The following is a 21,133-nucleotide window of genomic DNA, read 5'->3' as shown; positions in this document are numbered from 1 at the left end:
CGTCACGCACACTTCCTGGTGTGAGCGCCGACGTCACGCGCGAAGTACCCTGGTGACGTCACGTACGTTTCGCACGGTTGGGTGACGTCACGCGTCCCGCCTGCCGCGTGGGTGACGTCACGTCGTGCCGAGTGACGTCGCGCGCAGGGTGTCGTGGGTTACATGACGTCACAGCAAGCGCCCCTGCAAGGGCTGCTCGCTCTTGCCGAGATCACAAGGGATTGTTGAATCCTTCCGTGCGGAGTACACATTTTTTATCTCTCTCCAGGTACTGACAAAGAATGGGCCAAACCTTCCCAATGGAGCAGCGCCCTCCCCTCCTCAAAGTGTCGAGACTCCTGTGAGGATTTCCACCGTAACAGACGTTGCATTGAGGGAGGTGGGGAGCGGTGGCGCAGTGGTTAGCGCACTGCGTTTTTAAACCAAGGCGACCCGAGTTCGATTAGGGGCCGTCCATAAATGACGTCACGCGATTTTGGACGATTTTTGACCCCCCCCCCCCCTTCGTCACAAATGTCTGACCCACCCCCCTAGGTGCGTGACGTCATTTATGGACGGCCCTTTACCCGTCGACGGCTAACATGGAGTGGCGAGCGAACCAGTCTTGTGGTCCCGCAAACTCCATGCACCAATCTGCAGTGACAGGTGTGGTGAAGTATGGTCAAACCAATGACCTGGAAGCGTGAAGGAGGCGCTTCAACAGCTGATTGACAAAGGGCTGCCGGACACTTGAGGCTGCCAGGGGGGCCCAAGTTGTAGGCTGTTCCATAATATCGGTTTTGTTGGGTTAGATCGCGTAAATATAAATGTGTTGTCAAACCCGCCACCACCCGACACAGCCAACAAGTTTGTCATGTCAACAGAACATGCCAATTCGTGACTCTCCAACACATCGGTGTGCTGTACGAGACACGAATTGGCATGTTGTGTTTACGTGACAAACCTTACTAATTGGCTGTGTCGGGTGGTGGTGGGTTTAACGACACAGTCACGCGATCTAACAACAAAAAAAACCTGTATTATGGATATTGTTCGCGAAAGCCTACGTGTTAAACTGGCCCAACTAGTATTTGAATAAATATAACTCGAGTAACTTATTTGGTTCAGAGACTGACCCACTTTTTAAATCCTTTATATTAAGTTCACTTGCTTGCTTGCTTAGGACCGTGCAAATCTTTCGGTCGTTTTTTAACCCACTTCCCGTGATCCAATCGAGCTGACATTTTCCACACAGACTCGTTGTGCGTGACAATTAATGTTCGTGAATTTTTTTTCTCCAAAATTTTACACTTTTTAGGACAAAATATTATATTTTATTACCAATTGCTTAATGGTGCAATGCAATCATCTGACCCATAGGTGGCAGCCATCTCAAGCCAGAGGACGAGAGGACTCTAGCCGCCACGCATATAAAGGATTTATAGTAAAAAAAACTTTGTTTTTACGGGTTATACTTGTTTATATTTTACATTTAGTATTTTCCCCCAATTTTACTCCTATTGTGCAAACATCACGCAATTCAAGTAAAAATCCACTCCGTTTTTCTCAAAGAGCAGTAACAACGCTTTGTGCTTGAGAACGACCCACGGAAGCGGATATCACAGGGCTACCTCGGAGATCCATTCGAGAGACATCTGGTCTCGCAGAACAGTCAAATTGATATTGTGAATTCTCAAAGCTGGAATTGAACAAACTTAAATGCACGACCAAATTGAATGTCATGTTTTGTTGTGTGTGTGCAATCATTGGCGACGTGGCTGAAACCGTGAACTCACTACAATTGAGAACCCAGTTTAACCACAGGCGGCTTGCCTGGATCGAACCCAGGCACCTCAGTGCTCTAACCTCTTCAGCCACCCGACCACCGCACTCAGAGCTTGCCCGGTCAAGTGTCCTTCACACGTGATGTGCGACTCCCTGCAGTGGGACTCGGCAGTCACAAGTTTCAACACAAAGATTTATTTTTGTTTAAATAAATATTTCACAGTACTCGACTTCGGTACAATTGTGGCAGTACATCTTCCGACGCTTCCCTCCAGCAGTTGGCATAGCACGGTTGGCATGGGCCCTGGTGCAAGGAATTAAACGGGGCCTAACCTCTACCCCCTGCTGTCCCAATTTCCTCCCCCTCTTTGTGGCCCCGTCGCCTGGGCCACTCTGGCCTGTCGTTGGCCCTTGGTGCAGTTGCAACGCCTGCGCGCACTTTGGAAAGCTGCGCCGTTCCTCTCCCGCTCTCCTAAGCACAGTGGGGAAGGAGGTGACAGCAGCAGCCGCAACACCACCAAACGAGCTAAGCCAACGCCTTTTCGACACCGGGACTTCACGGTGCAGTGTGTGCAGCGCGGGCCGCGCTTGCAGGCAGTGAAGAACAACTTTAAAACCGGGGCGCGTGTCACGCAGTCATTCTGTACGACGGAAACTCCCCCACGCTGGTGCTGTCACCTTTGAGGTACTAAAAAAAACAGGATTATATAATGGAGAGAAGAATATCGCATAATACCAGAAGGTGAACTACATCTAAATGCATTTTCTTGAGTGGTGTGTCAAGCAGGTGATAAAAACCGGGACTTTTAATGTCCTGGGGTGACAGATTTCCTAGGACAGCAGCCTCCCCAGGGCAGGTAGCAACCCTGATTTCACTGCATGCACCAAGGAAGCTGGGAAGATTCCCACTGTGAAGGACTGGGCAGTTACTTATCCACGATGATTGAGACCCTTTCTTTTTGTAAGCGTTCACTGTGCATTCCATATAATAAGATATGGGCTCTTTGGGCGAAGGAACCACCACTTAGGGCAGGGGTGGGGAACGTCCGGCCCGCGAAAAAAATTGATTTTGCCCTGCCAAGGTAACTGCAGGCGGGACTCAAAATTCACTAAATCTAGGAGCAAACCAGGAAAAGCAGTTGCGAGTAGCAACACCATCATCAATACCAGCTAACATCACACGCCTCGCCAAAGAGAAGCAGTTCCAGCCATCGCATTAGGGGCGAGTTAATTAAATGTTTGACCAAATATAACGGGCTAATTTTTAAGTTGATAATTTTGTATGGCCCGCGAATGATGTTATAAATATCCCTTGGCAGAAAAAATGTTCCCCACCCCTGATTTAGAGGAATGATGCTCTTCACGACGTGGTGACGGTCAGCATCGCTGAGCGAACGATTACGCACAGGCGTTTCAGGAACGGTATACTATGTCTCGTGCTCTCCGTTGTTAACTTGAGTTTATTTTCGATCTTTGCACTCCCTCGGTCTACTTGTGACGACGGAACAGCCAGTGGCGGCTGGTTGCGTCACAGCGATCAAAATGTCGAGACAGTAGCTCTGATAATTCCTCTCATGCCCTGCGTTTCTCACCGCAGTCAGCGGAATGAACTACCACCCCCAGTATTCGGTCACGTTGAGTAAACCTCCGTATTGACACTCTGTCTCGTCAATGCATGACAGAGTCAGCTACCCCACTTGTAGAATTCGGTCAACGGCTCTGACCTCCATTCCTCACTGCATTTCCCACGGCAGTTAGTGGCGTGGGCCATCACCCTCCCAGTATTCAGTCGGTAACGTTATATATGACTTCCAACTGCTTTGACAACGGTCCCATCTATTACTGCAGTGTGGAGTAAGCTACCACTACAGGAGTCGGCCAGTCGTCACGTGGAAGAAACCTCAAACTTTGCGCATTGAGATCTACAGATGAGATGCGCCTTGCAAATGTAAATAATTACATTAACTATTTTGACACCGTCTTGTTTAGTACAAAACAAAGTCATTTAAATAAGTAGTATTTATAAATAACGGAAATACATTCCCACTTCATACCGTGGCTGGATATTCTTTTGTTTAAAGAGGACGTGTATAAATTATCATACACGTACTTATTGCGACGGCTGGTTTACATACGCATAGCAACGTGCCCCGGCAGGGCTACCACGTGGCGAGCGGCGAATGTTTGCCGGCCTTCGTTTTTGACGACACCGACTGGGCAAGGAACGATTCCTCAATCGTACGCGGTTCCTACACTCGCGATAACACATGCATCAACTCGCGCGTGTGAGAAGCAAATGTTTACGGGTTATGCAAATTACATGTAAATAATAGGCAAATGTAACACTTTGGCAAACTAGACGGACAACACACACGAGACTGAATAAATAATAGATTCTTGAAGTGAACAGTGGTAATGAATCTTGACAATTTGATTTGTTACAAGCCTAATGTTACTGCTTCATCACCTGCAGCTCCACCACACTTGCAGTGAGAATTTGTGACTATGCCTTTTTCACATTCGCGAACACAAACCAGTTTTGGTGCAACCAAATTTGACGGAACCGTACCGTTCATAGTAAAACCAGTTTTAAACTATTGCAATCTAATTTTTTTTGTCTTATTAAAAAAAACGTGCTTGGTAAAAATGGTTGCGTCAATACAATTTATATTCTCTCGTCAATAAGGGCTTGTTTGAAAACACCATCCTATAGCGAAAGCGAGCGTGTATCATCAGTGCGTTCTACTAATTATATCACAGCGCGGTGCAGTGTGCGCATCTAGCCCAGCAGTGCGCTCTACTGTGGAAGCGTGCCGTCTGTCTTCCCTGGAGGCTTTTGACAGAAGCGTTACCTGCTACCGGCAGCGATTCTATGGAGAACTTGGGGGGGGGGGGGTTCCGTATCCCTCTTAAAACCCACTTATTGAGTTTCACATTGAGGGTGTAGGCGGTCTGCCCTTATTAGGTTGTTACCCCCCCCCCCCTTATTACTGCTTCCTCCGCACCTCCCCCCTCTCCTCTTTGGATCACCAGTCTCCCCCACCGCAGCGCCCTTCTCCCCATCGCAGCGCCGCTCTCCCGACAAGACTCCTGACTACAGGCGCACACACACACACAGATCAGTGGGGCCCATCCGTAGAGGCAGAGCCCCGACGCGACTCGGCCTCCCTGCAGGTCAAACCTCGGCTTCGACTTGGGAGCGCCGCCAACAACAAACGGGCGTTCCTGGAAAACGACGTCACGTGGGAAACTCCTGTCGGTGGTTGGGGTCGGGGGCCGGTGGCCAGTAACGCTCTCATGCATTCATCAGCTCCTGGTCCTCGCTGGTTCGGCCGATGGCGTCCGGATTCTGCAGCGGGTCGAGGTCGGCGAAAAGGTTGAACCACGCTGACATGTCCTTTCCGGGCTTGCCAGCACCGTCCACAACCGCTGCCGGATGGAGAGGGGGGGGAGACAGCAAGAGAGTCACCGCACGGGGGACTCGCGCCGATGAGCCGGCGCTCGAGAGGCAGGCCGATGCACTGGAGTCGGCTGTACCACGAGTCACTAGAACGTCACCAGCACCACGAGTCAGGCAAATATTAACATTATTTAAAATATATTCGACACATTTGGGGGGTTCCTCTGACAGCTAAAATCTGACTGCTGATGACTGACTGCTGATGAGTGACCTGGAGTGAATCGGCGTGCGTTGGATCACCAACCGACATGTGCTTACGTTTGGCTGTGGCATGACCCTGTCCTGTGTGGGCATCGGCCTGGGATGTGGCTGCAAACTGCTTTCTGTTACTTGGAAGGGACCAACCTGGGATACAACGAACACGAGAAACATCATTTTCAGAACAGGAAAGCGGTGGTGCGGTTTTCTAGCATGCTGCACTTTGAACCCGTTGAACGCGAGTTTGATTCCCGGCCACCGCTAACATCGGTGTCAAGTGATCATCTGAACTGGTCCTGGCTATCGCACCACACGCCCCCCCCTCCCCATTTCACTAACCCACATTGACCAGCACGATGAAATGTGGTCAAAGAGCTGACATGACTGATTTGGCATGGGGAGGCTTTCATTCAGCAGTGAATTGACAAAGGTCTGAAAATTATCAATGACTTTTTAAAGCAATATGGTGTGGGGAAGCAACAACGATGCGCCAGTCCAAGTAGCTACCCTGGGAGATTTGCCTACGGGTGTTGGTAATAAATGTCCAGGTTGCCTCCACGTACACTGCTCCCATCGTGGCTATATGCCTGACAAAGACCCTCAGTTGAGGGACAGATCTGTTATACGTGCCTAAATACAGCACACGAGGCATACGAGTACATTTTATGTGCACTCGTATGTAAAACGGCTCGAGCAAGACGGCAAGGGAGGGAAGGTAAAGGTGCAACCCCGCAATTACTTATGCCACCGCAGGCCCAAGGGCACTCCCACTCAAGGAAGCGATGGAGGACACTTCCGAGAGGGAGTTTTCACCTCTTCCATGCCGACGTTTCGGAAGGGTTGGGAGCATCCACACTCTACACCACCACATGCTGCCTACCGATTGACTGTGGTGATCCCATTGGTAACGTTCTGACCCACCCCCACTGGACATCTTTGAAAAAGAGCTTCATTGCTCATCTGATTCCTCCAGTACAAATAAATATCCTAATTATGATTCTGACTGCTGGGTTGACAGAGGCGGCAGGGGTGGAGGGGGGATTAGATAACTCGCACCATTGTTTCAGCTGCTGCTGCCCCTGAAAACATCGAACTAACCGGCGACCTCTGGATTACAAGTTCAGTGCGATACCATCACTTCCACGCAGGGCCGCCTTATTGTGGGGGGGTGCAGGGCCCGGGGCAAATCACACCGTGTGGGGCCCCCCCACCCGAACTCCTGACGCCTTCAAACTAAACCAGAAGCATTACGTCTGACACCGTGACATCGAAGCGCAGGGGGCCCACTCCATAAGCGTGGGGCAGAGGTCGCAACCGGGTACCCGATACCCGTACCCTACCCGATACCCGGTTACCCGTACCCGGCCGGGTACGGGTACGGGTAGCCGTTTGCGACGCTGGTGTGGCCGGGTACAGGTACGGGTAGGCCGTGAGTCACTGATGAGTAGCCGTTTGTCACTCATTTCGGGTAGGGTACGGGTACGGGTAGGGTACGGGTACGGGTAGGGAACGGATACCCGTACCCGGCCGGGTACAGGTACGGGTACCCATATGCGACCCTGGTGCGGCCGGGTACGGGTAAGGAATCAAAACCCGTTTGCGACCTCTGGCGTGGGGGACCCCGGGCAGCCGTCCCGATTCGCCGTACACCCTAGGGACGGCTCTGCGTCCGCGGCAGCACCCCATCCCCCGAGCGTACCACGTCCCTTTCACGAATAGGACGGTGGGTTCAAGCGTGGAGGCTTACCCGGCCGGGCGGAGCCCTCGTTCCGCGAGCTCATGTCCAGCAGCTGCGACGGGAGGAACCCGCCCACCGTGGGTCCCGGGGCGGGAGGCCCGTCAGGGTTCGAACCTGGGCCTCCGGGCGCCGTTGCAGACAGAGCCGTGGCGCCCGGCCACTGCTGCTTGGACTGCTGCGGGCAGGTCTCCCCTACTGCGCCGTCATCGCCGAACACGTCGTACCACTGCCGGCTGAAGCCCCCTCTCTCCCCCTCCTCGCCTGGCGCCCCCGCGTTGAGGATGTCGTTGAGCAGCGACATCACATCCCGTTCGCCGTCTGCCGAGTGACACAGCACGTCGCGGGCCCCTATAGTGAGGAACCTCCGATTAGCACGGTCGGCTACGTACGGTGCGCGAAAGACGTTAGATACTGTATACTGAACCAAACACAATCAGAGCACTTTCCCGAAAAGTTAGGAGAAATCGCGCGTACGCGTGAATCTATTATTCAACGCTCTCCAGACGTGCGTTTGTTCTCGCAGGTATTTCGTTCGCAAGTATTTAAGCCGATTAATTTACATTTGCATATAAGTCCTTTTTTGCTCTGGCTTTTGTCTCCAAGCTCTGGGAAATAACCAGTCGGTCAATGTGAACGGTTTACAGTTGGCTAAGTTCGCAATAGCAGCACAACTTTATGTTAAAGTTTGGTTCGTATCGGATCATCTTCCGGTTCTACCTGAAAACGGAAGCTTGTGTTGCCTCCGAAACGTCGTGATTTAATTTAGTTGTCTTCATTTATTATTTTTTTTTACCTACGTGACTTTACCGAAAAAAACAAAGAGTATGAATCCTTGCAGTCACGAAAGCTTCAAATCTAGAATCATCTTACGAGAGTTCTATTGCCACCCCCAGTTACGGACTGGCAGACAGAGGGACAGGGCTCGTGTTGGTGCTAGGCCCAGGATACTTCGTCCCGGGTTGTGCTGTGGTGCTGCTCTCTCCTCCTGTATTTCCCTGCCATTAACTCACTCCACCCACCACCTGCCCTAAATTTCGATTTAAAGATTTCGTGACTGCAGGGATTCATCTTCTTGGTTCTTTCGGTAAAGTCACGTAGAAGGGAGATAATAAAATAATAAAAATAAAACATAACAAAATAATTCTCATGACGTTTCGGCCACAACGCAAGCAGCCATCCTCAGGTGAAGAACAGGTCTGTCGGAAAGACAGCGTCTGAATGAAACACCACCGACAGACCTGTTCTTCACCTGAGGACGGCTGCTTGCGTTGTGGCCGAAACGTCGTGAGAATTATTTTATGTTTAATTTGTATTATTTTATTATTTCCCTTCTACGTGACTTTACCGAAAGAACCAAGAAGACTTCTGCCCTAATATAGTTGTTTGTTGTTGTTGAATGAGAAGTCAAGTGCATTGGTAGCTTGCAGCCCAAGTCTACAACACCTGGAACTGTGAGTCACCGACGCCAGCGCCAACCGGGCTTGGCGCTGCTTAGCTTCCGAGATGCAACGAACGAGCGCCGTGCTCCAGACTCACCGGCGGGAGTGCCAGCCAGAGCGTGGCCCAGGTCGGTGAGATCCAGCGCACCGCCCGAGCCGGTGCCATCGGCCCCTTTGAGAAACGACACGCGGCCCTCAGCACCGGCGCCCATCCTCGACACTCGAGCGCCAGACAGAACCATCAGCTGTCACGGTTAGCTCAGCACATTTAGCACAGCTGTAAACTGCCATACTTTTGGTGTTTAGTTTACTTTCCTTCCCCCCCCCCCCCGCGCACCTCCGATTAGCACGGTTGGCTACATAGGGTGAGAGAGAAGTTCAACATGCTTACGTCCACATTGTGATCACCCACCACACTGCAGGTCAAAACACTTATCTGTCGGATTCTTCTCTCACAACATGGCTAGTCGTCGTTTTTTTCTGCCTTAATTTTCCCAATCCCGCCCGTTACTGGACACCTGTGAAAAAGAGCCTCGCAGCTCATCGGATTTCCCCGGGATAAATATTCTGATTCTGATTCAATCCAATTTTCAGAACAATTTAATTATTCAAACGCCACTGTGAATGACTTTGGTGACAGCGTCCCCTTCTCTGACTCGCGCGAGTCAGCTCAAGAAGGGAACACAGCCAAGATAACATCTGTCACAAAGACGGAGCTAGTAAGCAGGAGCAAGATGGATTGGTGCATCAGAACTGTGAGATATGTATGCTGCACTTCTTTCGCACCATACGTAGGCAACCATGCTAATCATAGGTGCGAGGCAGTTTGGAAGATGTGCATTTCAATGTGCGATAGTGAGTGGTGGTGACGGTTTGGAGAGGCCGTACCTGGTAAAATAAAAATAGATGTTTAGCCTTCAGCATCGGATATATCGGAGCAGTTTTTATTCTAAAAACTTATTTGTGCGAGATGTATAAGGTTTTGTATCAGTGTGTTTGTATGTTTTTCCAGCACACCGCTCACACATGTTTGTAGGTAGGACAATGACACCCGGCGCTTATCTCACCATCGGCAGCTGCCTTGCCCATGGAACCGTCTTCTCCCAAACAGATCAACCTGAAACGGCACAAACGTTGGCCTCACCAAACAGTGCAGGATGCAACGTGATTCGAATGTAGTCCCAAACTGGGCCTACCCACCTGAACAAGGTGATCCGTGTGTAAGAATCTGCATTCACAGGACACCTGTTTGAAATCCTCAGAAACTCAGAGCGCCTTTACATCGCATCCAACCTCAATTATTCCAATGCCCAGCTGTGTGTGTGCGAAAGTTCAATGAGTGTGGGAGTTGGCACAGCTGTGCGCCCAAGGGTAAAATATAACCGTAACAGAATTATGGGGCAAGGTGCTGTTAGCGAGCACTGGTACGGCACACGAAGGGGCCTTTGTCTACCCAGTGGCCAAGTTTACACACCCAACCAGGTGCTCATTTGAGGCTGAGTCGACCTACAAGGAGGCCCAGCGCCCATTCAGATAATTGTCACTGGTGTTGGCCGTGAGCAGGAATCAAACCTCGGGTCGCCGGGTTCGTAGCATAACCGCTAAACCACTTCACTAAGTGACACTCACTCATCGTCATCCCCGGTGGCGTCTCGTTGCTCCTCGCCGTCCACTTTCTCCCCCGCTCCCACCGTCTCCTTTGCAGAGTTCTTTCCATGGCCTGGCGCGCCGGGCTGACACGCACACGTGGTGCGGGTTAAAAGCATTGACGGGGCAATAGCCGGACGCCTCAAGAGGTCAGTGCGCTCAGCTGGCACCGCTGTAATTCTGGGTTTCAATCTTGGCAGCTGCCTGAGGATTAAACCTTGATCGCAAGTGTAGTCAGCTGATGTTCTCTACCCTGTCACCAATAAATACACAAAAGAATCAAAACATTATATTTAAGTTCTGCACTTGATTTGGCTACAATCCAGCTCTGGGAATTACGAATATATCAACCCGTTGTGCGTGAAACATTACTCTGTGTGGTAGGGTGGGTGGGAAAGTGCTGCTTCATGCTGTACAGGACCTCAGAGGTAGCTCTGTATTATCCGCTTCTACGGGCTGTTATTTAACTCAAAAAGTTGCACTACTCTATGAGAAATCTGAGTGGATTCTTTGACTCATGACCTGATACCAAGGGCACAATCGGGATAATCGCGTCTCCAATTAGCGCGGTTGGCTACGTACGCTGCGAAAGAAGTTGAACACATACATAACATCGGGGTAAAAACACGAGAACATTTTAAAGGAAAAAGTAAAAAAAAAGGATAGTTGTCAGGATACCTGCCAAGTGTGGCCAGGCAGCGCTACTCGCCCGGCTGGCGTGGGCGCACGCACGTCGAAGGGGACACTGGCGGTGCAGCGGTTACCTTGTCCGTAGCCTTGTACATCGGCTGGTAGTCTTTGTAGCTCTCGTAGATGGCGGCCATTGTTCTGGACGTCTTCTCCCAGAAGTGCAGCAAGGAGGTCTGTCGAGGCCGCAGGAAGACGAGCGTTGAGGGAGACGAAACCAGAATCAGAAAGGGTTTTATTCGCCATGAAAGTTTGCACAGACAAGGAATTTACTATGGCAGGAAGGTGCATACATTCAACATGTAGGAATCTTAAAACTTAAATACGTGGTATACAGTCTAACTATACTAAAGTTACAAAGTCTAACTAATACTAAGGGGCTAAAGTATGTAAAATTGTGAATAAGTGTCCAATATAAAATGTAAACTAGCCGTAATATACAATCTTAAATTACAAAAATACAAATAGGGTAAAGTTAGTGTAAAAGCAAACTGATCTCATAGCGCCGCCCGCACCACGGGTGGATCGACGAAACACTCCCACAACACTCACCTGACCCTCCCGTTAGACATTTACCACTCAACTGACACTCGCCAATCAGTTGGCAACAACTAATCCGACCTTCCTCACCACTCACCAGGTTAAACAATGGAGTGGGAAACCCGCTGAGATTCAACGGTTTCCCATCCCTAGCCAACAGCACAGGGCTCATGTCATAAGATAAGAAAGTGCTGTGACAGATAAACCGAACTATAGGGATGAAGATAAAACGTTCTCGTAGCGTAAACCTTGTTTGCATAACTACATATCACACGCTTTGAATGAACTCCTCGTTCCAGATACCAACAAGTATACTAGATTTGAAGCTTTCGTGACTGCAAGGATTCATACCGTTAGGTTTTTTCGGTAAAGTCATGTAGGTAAAAAAAAATAAAAGTAAAAATAATTTACTTTTATTATGATTTATCATTTTATTTCTATTATTATTTCTATAATTTGTACTTTTATTATTTATTTGCCTACGTGACTTTACCGAAAAAAACCTAAGAGAATAAACAAGTATACATACATATTAGCAACCTATAAATTAGATATGCACATGGGCTGTGAATGTGTTTATTTTTATCGCCTGCTTACGGGATTGCTCTTGAAAGCGGAAATGCCGACTCGGTGCTTTGGCATGGTAACAGTGCCGAGCCATACAGCCACCTCACCACTCTGCGGTCAAACGCCATTATCCCCGTGACATGAGGGCTGATACATTATGGATGCCACAACCCTAAGTGCCTCCGACCTAATCACCCGGCACGAGCCCGATCTCATCGAAGCCGGAGCGTTGCTTGGACGAGCACCCATCACGCACAACACAGCTGTTATAGGCTCTGGACTTCAAGGTGGCTTGGCAGATGCCAGAGGCTTTGCATTCAACTACTTTGCTATACTGCACCTGTACGCTCCGGTCTCTTATCCTCCCCACCTTCACCAACCTGCAGCGACCGGCGTAGTGACGTGGTGTCAGATCACCCCTCTAACACGAAGGATTGCACCGCTCTGCGAGAGATCCAACTTCGTCCGCGTCTCACGACGCGGCACCGATAGCGCAATCGGGGTAAAATTGCGTCAAAAGACGAGAGAGATTATTTTTAAAAGGCCGAACTGTGTGCCGCCCCACCCACCTGGTACGTGGCCAGCGTGTGGGACAGCAGGTTGCAGCGGCTGGCGCCCAGCAGGTCTACCTTCTGGCACACGTCATTCTTCAGCTTGTCGAAGCGGCCCTTCGACACCCGCACCTGTGTCTGCACCTGCCTCGCGACACACAAAGACACCGATCTACCGTATGGCCTGTAACAGGCTGTTGGGTTAAGTGCTGTTAGCGAGCACCTACGAAGGCTGGCACGGCACACGAAGGGGGTGGGTGGCCAACACCACGCCTGGCCGCCTTTGTCTCCCCAGTGGCGATGTTTACACACCGCACCAGGTACTCATTTGAGGCCGAGTCGACCTAGGGGAGGCCCAGGACCGGTTCAGATAATCGTCACTGGTGTTGGCCGTGAGCAAAAATCGAACTCGGGTCGCCGGGTTCGTAGCGCAGTGCGCTAACCGCAATGCTATCGCCCCCACCGACACACACAATCGCAATTGTCATCGTTCCACGGCATCATCAATCGCCACCACTCATCACCCTTTCATCTCATTGTGGAGTGACATTATTTATTAACCTTTCCATTGCCAAATCATCACCATGTATCTTCCCTAAATCTGGCGGTGAATGGTCTTGGGGTTCCATCCGTTTCTATCGCTTGTTTCTTTGAACAAATTATTGATCTCGATGCCCAGCACTCGTCTCATCTCGTCACAAAAATTGTTGCCTTCTTTAGCACAATATGGTGGCGAGATGTTATCTGCCTCGCCTAGTATGCAGGAGGTTGTGGGTTCGATCCCGACCCTGACGCCTTTATATGTGGAGTTTGCATGTTCTCCATGTGGTGGCGTGGATTTCTCTCCGGGTCCTCCGGTTTTTCCCACCACATTTAGAAACACCCGTTTAGAGTGTTTGGTTGCTATAGACTTCCACACAATTGGCCACTTCGTTAAGATTTGTGGCCTGGTCGCTTCTGAAAAAGAGCTACATAGCTCAGCGGGTCTTACCTGGTAAAACAAAAAATAACAAATAGTTTAAATCGTTTATGAAAACTTTCCCTCCAGCACAACCATCACATCTTGCATCACCACAACTGCGTCCCTCACCTTGCGGAACTTCTCCAGCTGCTTGTAGGTGTCTGGGTCGAGCTCCTGCGACACGTCCTTCATCCAGAGCAGCGCCCCGCGGTACTCGGTGCGCTGCTGCTCCATGCGGTTGATGGTGATGAGCGTGTCAGAGATGGCGCGGTAGCGGAACGTCTCCACCTCCTGGTGCAGTCGCATCAGGGGGTGGTGTAACCCCAGCCTGGGATCACAACGGGGGGGGGGAAGGGGGAGGGAAACAAAAATAACGGCCAGTGGAGGAAACCGTCGACGGAACGTGATGGACGCGGAGAGGCCCACAGCTTGCTGACCTGCCCAGACTGGACATATGTGAAAACACATTCCTGCGGAGGGAGCTGGTAAGAACGTTGGGTTGCTCGGCCAATGGCCAGGGTCAACGGCGGCGTGGTGTATTCCGCAAATATGCCCGACTGTGAGGGTGGGCACAAGCCGGCGTGAGTAGGTTAAACGTTGAATTTTATAAGGGCACCAAAGGGTGACCAACCCCTCCCCACCCAGCGCCACCCACCCCCCACCCAGCCCCACCCTCCCCACCCAGCCCCTCCCCACCCTCCCCACCCAGCCCCTCCCCACAAAAGGTGCAAAGTAAAGGAAATCATCTTCTTAGTTCTTTCGGTAAAGTCACGTAGAAGGGAAATAATAAAATAATAAAAATTAAACATAATAAAATACAATTCTCACGACGTTTCGGCCACAACGCAAGCAGCCGTCCTTGGGTGAAGAACAGGTCTGTCGGAAAGACAGCGTCTCATTCAATATGAATCCCTGCAGTCACGAAAGCTTTAAATCGAAATCTCAACACGATTCAAAATTTGGGAGGGAAAAACCAGACGACTCGGAGCATGGGACTTTCAAAGTGTTTTTATGGCGGGCAACCAGCCGTTAGCACAATGGCTTCCTGTCACCACAAAGGGCCCCCCCCCTTGCCATGAGACGAGGTGCCCCCACTCTGCGGGGGGAGCGTCGGGGGAGCGTCGGGGGAGCGTCGGGGGAGCATGTGAGGCGCTCGCGGTGCCCACCTCTGCTGGGAGGAGAAGCACAGAGCCTTCCCTGTGGCCAGCATCATTTTTCCAGCCCTCGTCTGCTCCTGCGATCCCTGGTGCTTCAGAAAGTGTCCCATGTCGTTCTCCTCTTCCGACAGCGCTGGAAGGAAACAATTAACGCGTCGTCGTCGTCATCGGAACATCATCAATCCACTGCTGGATGAAGGCCACCCCCCCCGCCCAGCCGTTGCCATCTCTCACGGCCCTGCGATGTGCGAATGATGTTCTTTCTTTACCCAGGAAGGCCTCACTGGCTGTCCCCCTTCCCCTTGGTATGTATGTATGTTGAACTTCTTTCACACCGTACATAGCCAAATTTTTACCCTTATATATATGCTTAACATTTTGTAAAGCATTTTGGAATACAATTTCAAGTAGATACTATATTTATAAAAAAAATGTGTTGTTGTTTGTTGTTGTTCAGACTTTTTCAGATGGGTCCTGCTACAATGTACGTCGGCCAATTCTATTAAGGGAGTGTTTGTCACATGGCACCATACCGGAAGACCCAGAGAAAACGAAAACCCACCATCCATACTCGGGGATAATACCCACAGCTCCGCACACATACATTAAAAAATCCATAGCTAGACAGTCAGCTCCATACCCCCTCACACCCCAAACCAACACCACCTGATATCCCCCAGCAGTCTCGCATCCCAAGTGCTAACCAGGCCCAACGCTGCTTAGCTTATGAGACCCGTCCACAACGTAATCTTGCATGATGTCACGGATGGTACAAAGTAGCACAGGGTCAACAATGGGACAATCGATCTTCATTTGTTTATAAAGTGTAACCGACATCAATAAAGACATTTCATATAGCACTTTACATAAAATACAATTTACATGAATGGCCAAAAACACTGAATATATAAAATATACAAAACAGTGTCAACAACCTAACAACACCCAAACCAGTGATGTGACCAACAGGGACAGTGAATAAACAACTCGGAGTACCTCCAAGCCGCCTCTGATACAGCTCTATGACTTTGAGAAGCTCCACGCACGACCTCTGGACATCCTGGAAGACCTGCAAGAAGAGACGAGCCGATGACCACATTCTAGCGGAGTTGGGGAAAAAACATCACGGCCAGTCTGGGTGATGCAGTAGTAACAACAACTGCCATTCACCACGAAATGGCGGTGACATCACCACTTTAAGGCCACTTGAAGTGTTGAACGTCTTTTGGCAGGTCACGGGACAGCCCCAGGTGCCATGGGTTGACTGAGATGATACTCCGATGCACCATCTGTGCCCCCTACTATGCCAACTTGGCAATGTAATAATCCACTCAGCACCTGCACACGATCCGATTTGATCGCTCAATCTCCTTGGTAGATGTTCTGTCGCATGCGTACCGTTTTATTTTTAAATCGAGAAAAAGATTTGTGTCCGTTCAATTAATTTCATCATCCTCCACTCTGCCAGACGCCACGTGTCTTGATATCACTTTGATCAATTTTTATGAAGCCACCTCGATAATCCACTGTTCGCCGCATGCAAAACAAATTGACGTTGCCATTACGCTGCCAGTATTTTAATGATCGTTACGGCTGGACTAATGCCGAAATTCACGTCATTGGGATGTTTGCCAAGGAATGGTCCGGTTTTGGTATCCATTCAGATTTCTCACGGAGGAGCGCGACCATTCATGTTGGAGAAACAGGCCACAGAATGAGGATGTCACGGAGGGATTCCTCAGAGCCCTTTAAGTCTCCTCTGGTCCACACAATAGAGGGCGGCGCTTTCCCACCCATCGTCACATGACAAAGCGATCATATTAATTCCCAGAATCAAATGTCACGCGACGGATTATTTTGCGTGGTTATTGGTGACTGGGCTGAAGACCATCGACTGACTTCACTTGACAAGGCGGTTTAATCACAGGTGGCTGCCTGGATTCCGACCTCGGGTCTCAGCGGTGCGAGCTCAGCACTCTTGACCTCTGAGCCACACGGCCACCTCAATGCCATCAACACTGCACGAAGCGGTGAGGAGGGCGGCACAAATCAGTAAGTCAGGCCCTCCCATGAGGGATACATTTAAAAGACTGAAAGGAGATAGGAAGGAGAAGAAGGAGGTGGCCAGTACCTAGGGCAACATTTCAGCCACGTCTGTTCAAGTTGCCGACCTTGAAAATGTTTCCTCGTCCGGCACATGACACGCAGTATACTTCTCAGCAATGGCTGCGGCTATTCTTAGTCGGCATATAACTTCCAGTGTCCCCGCAACCTGGCAAAGTGAGGAATTAATACTTGGGCGTACCTCGAGTTTCCTGTCAAGGTCGGAGTCGGATGCCACCACGAACTCATCCTCCTTTTTGCCTGTGACCCGGATGAGCGTCTGCTTGGTCTTCCAGTATTTCTGCTGCACCTTGTTCATCACTGACCTCTCCTCCCAGCGAGGGTCGTACGTCTCTGGAGAATAGCCGCTGTTCCCCAACACGGCAGGGCACCACCACGCACGCACGCCACCACACACACACACACCTTGCATCACAACTTCGCATTGCCGAACAACTTTGCATTGCCGAACAATGCAAAAACACATTCCAGAGCGAAACAGCACAACCGCGAAAAGCTACGGAGTTCTTAGGACAAACCATCCATTTTCAAGGATCATTTAAAAAGTTTCCAACACGATTTTTTCCTTGTATGTTATTCATTATCTGTACATAGCCAATGCGTAGCGTATGAGCAAAATGTGTTGGCAGATTTGCAAATTGTAATTTTTTCTCTAGTTTGTGTCTCCAAGGGTTGGGGCAAACCCTTTGATCAATGTGGCCTAAATTTCCATGGGGTCCACAGTCCATGTCAACAGTCAGCCACGGGAGATGTTGGCACACTCGGGGTGCGTCAACAATCGGCAGCAACAGTAGGCATGTGCCATAAAATGATCAAATGCAGAAGTGCTCGTCCACACACGAACGTACAGCCCACACTGAATCTAACACGTAGGCCTTTCGCGACAAATATTGCTCACGACGACGTTTTTTGGGGTAGATCGCGTAAATGTAAACATGCCAGTAAACTCCAACTCCCACAATTCTGGCAAATTGTCTGATGAAAGTGGTTGTACTGACGAGCAAAATGAAGTCCTCAAATTGTAAATGTTGTGGGTTTGCTCTCCAACACACTGGTGTTCTGAAGTAGAAAACGAATTGGCACGTTTTGTTCACGTGACAAATCTTACTAACTTGCTGTGTCGGGTGGAGGTGGGCTTACGACGTATTCACATGTAGGCGATCTAACCATAAAAAGCGATATTATGAAGCCCACACTAATGTGCTGTGCCTCAGCCTATCTGATTTGCTCCTGCCTGCTTGCGATATAAAACGTTTCACAATGTTACATTGTTCCGTTCCGAGAGTTAATAAGGGCTTTGACCAATCCTCCTTCGAATCTATCGCATTATAATCCTCCAGGAATATCTTTGTGTCCCAATTGTGCCTTGAAGCCATTTTCTCTTCGCCAATTTTGATTCTATAACGTATCCTACATTGAAGGCAACTGCTTTAAAAAAAATTTATTCCACATTGTTTTTCTACTTATGATTCAAATGTAATTGAATACTTCGTTATTTACAAAAAAAATATTTATAAGGATAACTACTGTAAACGTTGTCGTTCTTATCAGTCGCTAAATGCCCCAGCAACTTAAATCACAACTCGTCTCAACCATTCCCCCCTGCTGCAGTACGAACCAAGGGGACCCCGAGCGGCAGCTGTCCCTCTGCAACACAACATCTATGCTGCACTGGCTGCGATTTGAGGTCTCCTGCTGTTTGTTGTTGTGTTCTTGATGCTCTCGTTAACCTGCAAGGATCGTGAAACCAAAGGGAGGACACCCGTATGAGGGTGTCCTCCGTGAGTCACGCTGTTTTACTGGTAGGAACCTCCTGGTTACACCAGCCCACAGGGGATTATTGTGTCCGTCGTGCAGGGAGGGACTGGGTGGGGAGGGTGGGGGTAGGGCTGGGTGGGGAGGGGCTGGTCACCCCGTGGTGCCCTTATAAAACTCAACGTTTAACCTATTCACGCCGGCTTGTGCCCGCCCTCACAGTCGGGCATATTTGCGGAATACACCACGCCGCCGTTGACCCTGGCCATTGACCGAGCAACCCAACGTTTCTACCAGCTCCCTCCGCAGGACAATGTGTTTAATGGATCGTTTTCCATTCTCCTGGTGAAATCCGAGTGTTGCTACGAAGCACGCGATATATCCGACACAATTAACAGGTTCAAACAGAAGCCGGCACTCACTAGTAAGACATCGTTTTCACGAATACGGCAGAGGATCCACCTGGAATTCACAGTTGAACAGGAACACAGCGATAATTCAGAATCAGAATCTTGATTCGGACCGGAGGAAACCGAGAAAGCTATTAAGCTCTTTGTCGCAAATGTCCAGTTATGGGCGGTTCAGCAAAGTTACAACAGCAAACAATACAAAATAAAACTACAATAACAGTACAAGATAGAGGGAAAAAAAATAAGCACGTCACTGACTTTCAATAAAAACGTAAATTTTGAATTACTGTATATAATTTAAAGCGTTTATTGGTCAATGTCAGCACTTTCACACGAATTGCTTTCATGGCCTACAGCTGTGTACACACTGTGGTTTTGTACCTCTGGATCTCGGCCTCAATATGTCATCTATGTCTCTGCATGCATCTCCGTCTCATTATCCCAAGCAATCCCCAGTTGTTCTCCGTCCCATTAACTCAAGGAGCCCTACACAATGTACACAATCACACACACACAATGGACACAACATAGCATAACGTGCACACGACGGTACACAACGCACAATTGTTGTTTTTATATGGCATGCACAAATTTCACCACAAATACACACACAATGTACCACAAATACATACACAATAAGCAATGACAAAGCATAGCTCACCCAATGATCTACATACGATATACACAACGCGCAAAACTACACAATCGTATACACAATCGATATGACCCAAGCCGAAATATGGACAAAAAAAACACATCACGATAGAAATATACACACCACAATAAACTACAGTAATACACTATACACAGTTACATACAGAATACACAATCAACTAAATATACACAATATAACACAACACTGTATTCGATATGCAATTGCTATATAACCGGTACACACACAATACGCTTGAAAACGCGAGAAACAATTACTACGAAGTATACACAATCAACAAGACATAACATCCACAATACAACAGGACAGTACACACTGTTACTGTACAAAGACAAAGGCCCCCCGTGTAGCCTGCACAGACTGTAGGGGCAAGTGCTGTTAGCGAGCGCCTATGAAGGCCGGCACGGCACACGAGGTGGTGGGGGGCCAGCACCACGCCCGGCCGCCTTTGTCTCTCCAGTGGCAATGTTTACACACCGCACCAGGTAGGCATTTGAGGCTGAGTCGACCTAGGAGAGGCCCAAGACCGGTTCAGATAATCGTCACTGATGTTGGCCGTGAGCCTGAATCGAACTCGGGTGGTCGGGTTCGTAGCGCAGCGTAGCGCTAACCACTGCACCACCGCTCCGAGTACTGTACCGCATCCACAACACGTCCAATGGGATCGACACCGAACACAATTTACGCAGCCCGATGAAAGCACATTGTGCAATACGTACACACAAATAGACACAATGCAATAGAACTGCATTTCTGCATAGACTCTCAATACACGGCACGCTCCAGTGCACCGTATTAGCACACACACACGCACAACACAAAACGTGACAGTCCTAATACACATTAACAAACACAATTAGCCGAAGACGTGAGACACAAAAGAACCCACCACGACAGAAGCGACAATGAATGTCGATGCCGACACGGGATTGTCTACAGACTGAGCGCGAAGGGAGCGCCGTGTTGACCGCGCCGCGGCGCCTCCCTCCACCCGCTCACCCCTCCTCCCCCTAGCGCATCGCGGCTGCTGCTGCTGATGATGGTGCTGATGATGGTGGTGGTGGACTAAGAGCGGCGAGTTGGCGAGTGAAGGCGTGGATGGTGGTGGTGGTCGTGGTGAGGGTGACGACGTTGAGTGGTTACCATGGAAACGGGCGCGCGCCGCTTCCGCTCGTCAACCCCCATAGCCCCCACCTCGCACCCCCCCCACAGCCCCCACCTCGCATCCCCCCCACAGCCCCCCACAGCCCCCACCTCGCAAACCCCACACCTCACATCCCCCCTCCAGCCCCCACCTCGCATCCCCCCACAGCCCCCACCTCGCATCCCCCCACAGCCCCCACCTCACATCCCCCCCACAGCCCCCACCTCGCATCCCCCCCCACAGCCCCCCACAGCCCCCACCTCGCAAACCCCACACCTCACATCCCCCCTCCAGCCCCCACCTCGCATCCCCCCACAG

At 50.0% G+C, this 21,133-nt stretch overlaps 1 protein-coding gene across 5 annotated transcripts; it reads right to left on the bottom strand.

Annotated features, from left to right (window-relative positions):
• Positions 1–1,943: 1,943 nt before the first annotated feature.
• Positions 1,944–20,806, bottom strand: LOC133356925 (islet cell autoantigen 1-like). 5 transcript variants are annotated; one of them, XM_061574628.1, is made up of 15 exons: positions 20,561–20,806; positions 19,380–19,484; positions 19,011–19,050; positions 17,015–17,180; positions 15,706–15,778; positions 14,719–14,842; positions 13,682–13,880; positions 12,610–12,735; positions 11,011–11,109; positions 10,229–10,332; positions 9,667–9,716; positions 8,697–8,771; positions 7,170–7,508; positions 5,483–5,569; positions 1,944–5,193 (listed from the first exon to the last, which is right to left on the bottom strand). In XM_061574628.1, exons 3-15 carry the CDS (start codon positions 19,019–19,021, stop codon positions 5,060–5,062), a joined length of 1,587 nt encoding a protein of 528 aa, XP_061430612.1. In that variant the 5' UTR covers positions 19,022–19,050; positions 19,380–19,484; positions 20,561–20,806; the 3' UTR covers positions 1,944–5,059. The 5 variants fall into 5 exon arrangements, with proteins under 5 accessions (XP_061430612.1, XP_061430626.1, XP_061430634.1 ...); XM_061574642.1 differs by having other exon boundaries at positions 7,170–7,478; XM_061574650.1 differs by lacking the exon at positions 19,011–19,050.
• Between the last annotated feature and the right edge of the window lie 327 nt (positions 20,807–21,133).

Source organism: Lethenteron reissneri, chromosome 7, assembly GCF_015708825.2.
Source record: "Lethenteron reissneri isolate LAM-NWPU_2019-01 chromosome 7, ASM1570882v1, whole genome shotgun sequence".
Classification (NCBI taxonomy): domain Eukaryota; kingdom Metazoa; phylum Chordata; class Hyperoartia; order Petromyzontiformes; family Petromyzontidae; genus Lethenteron; species Lethenteron reissneri.
Note: the sequence above shows the minus strand (reverse complement) of the source record. Positions and strands in the feature narration are given on the sequence as shown.

Excerpts from the sequence above, each read along its gene's own strand:
- LOC133356925 (XM_061574628.1), bottom strand. Across the intron at positions 9,717-10,228 it reads GCCACCGGGGATGACGATGA|GTTGATCTGTTTGGGAGAAG; the intron begins GTGAGTGTCACT and ends GTGCCGTTTCAG. Across the intron at positions 7,509-8,696 it reads TCTGGCTGGCACTCCCGCCG|GGGCCCGCGACGTGCTGTGT; the intron begins GTGAGTCTGGAG and ends TCCTCACTATAG.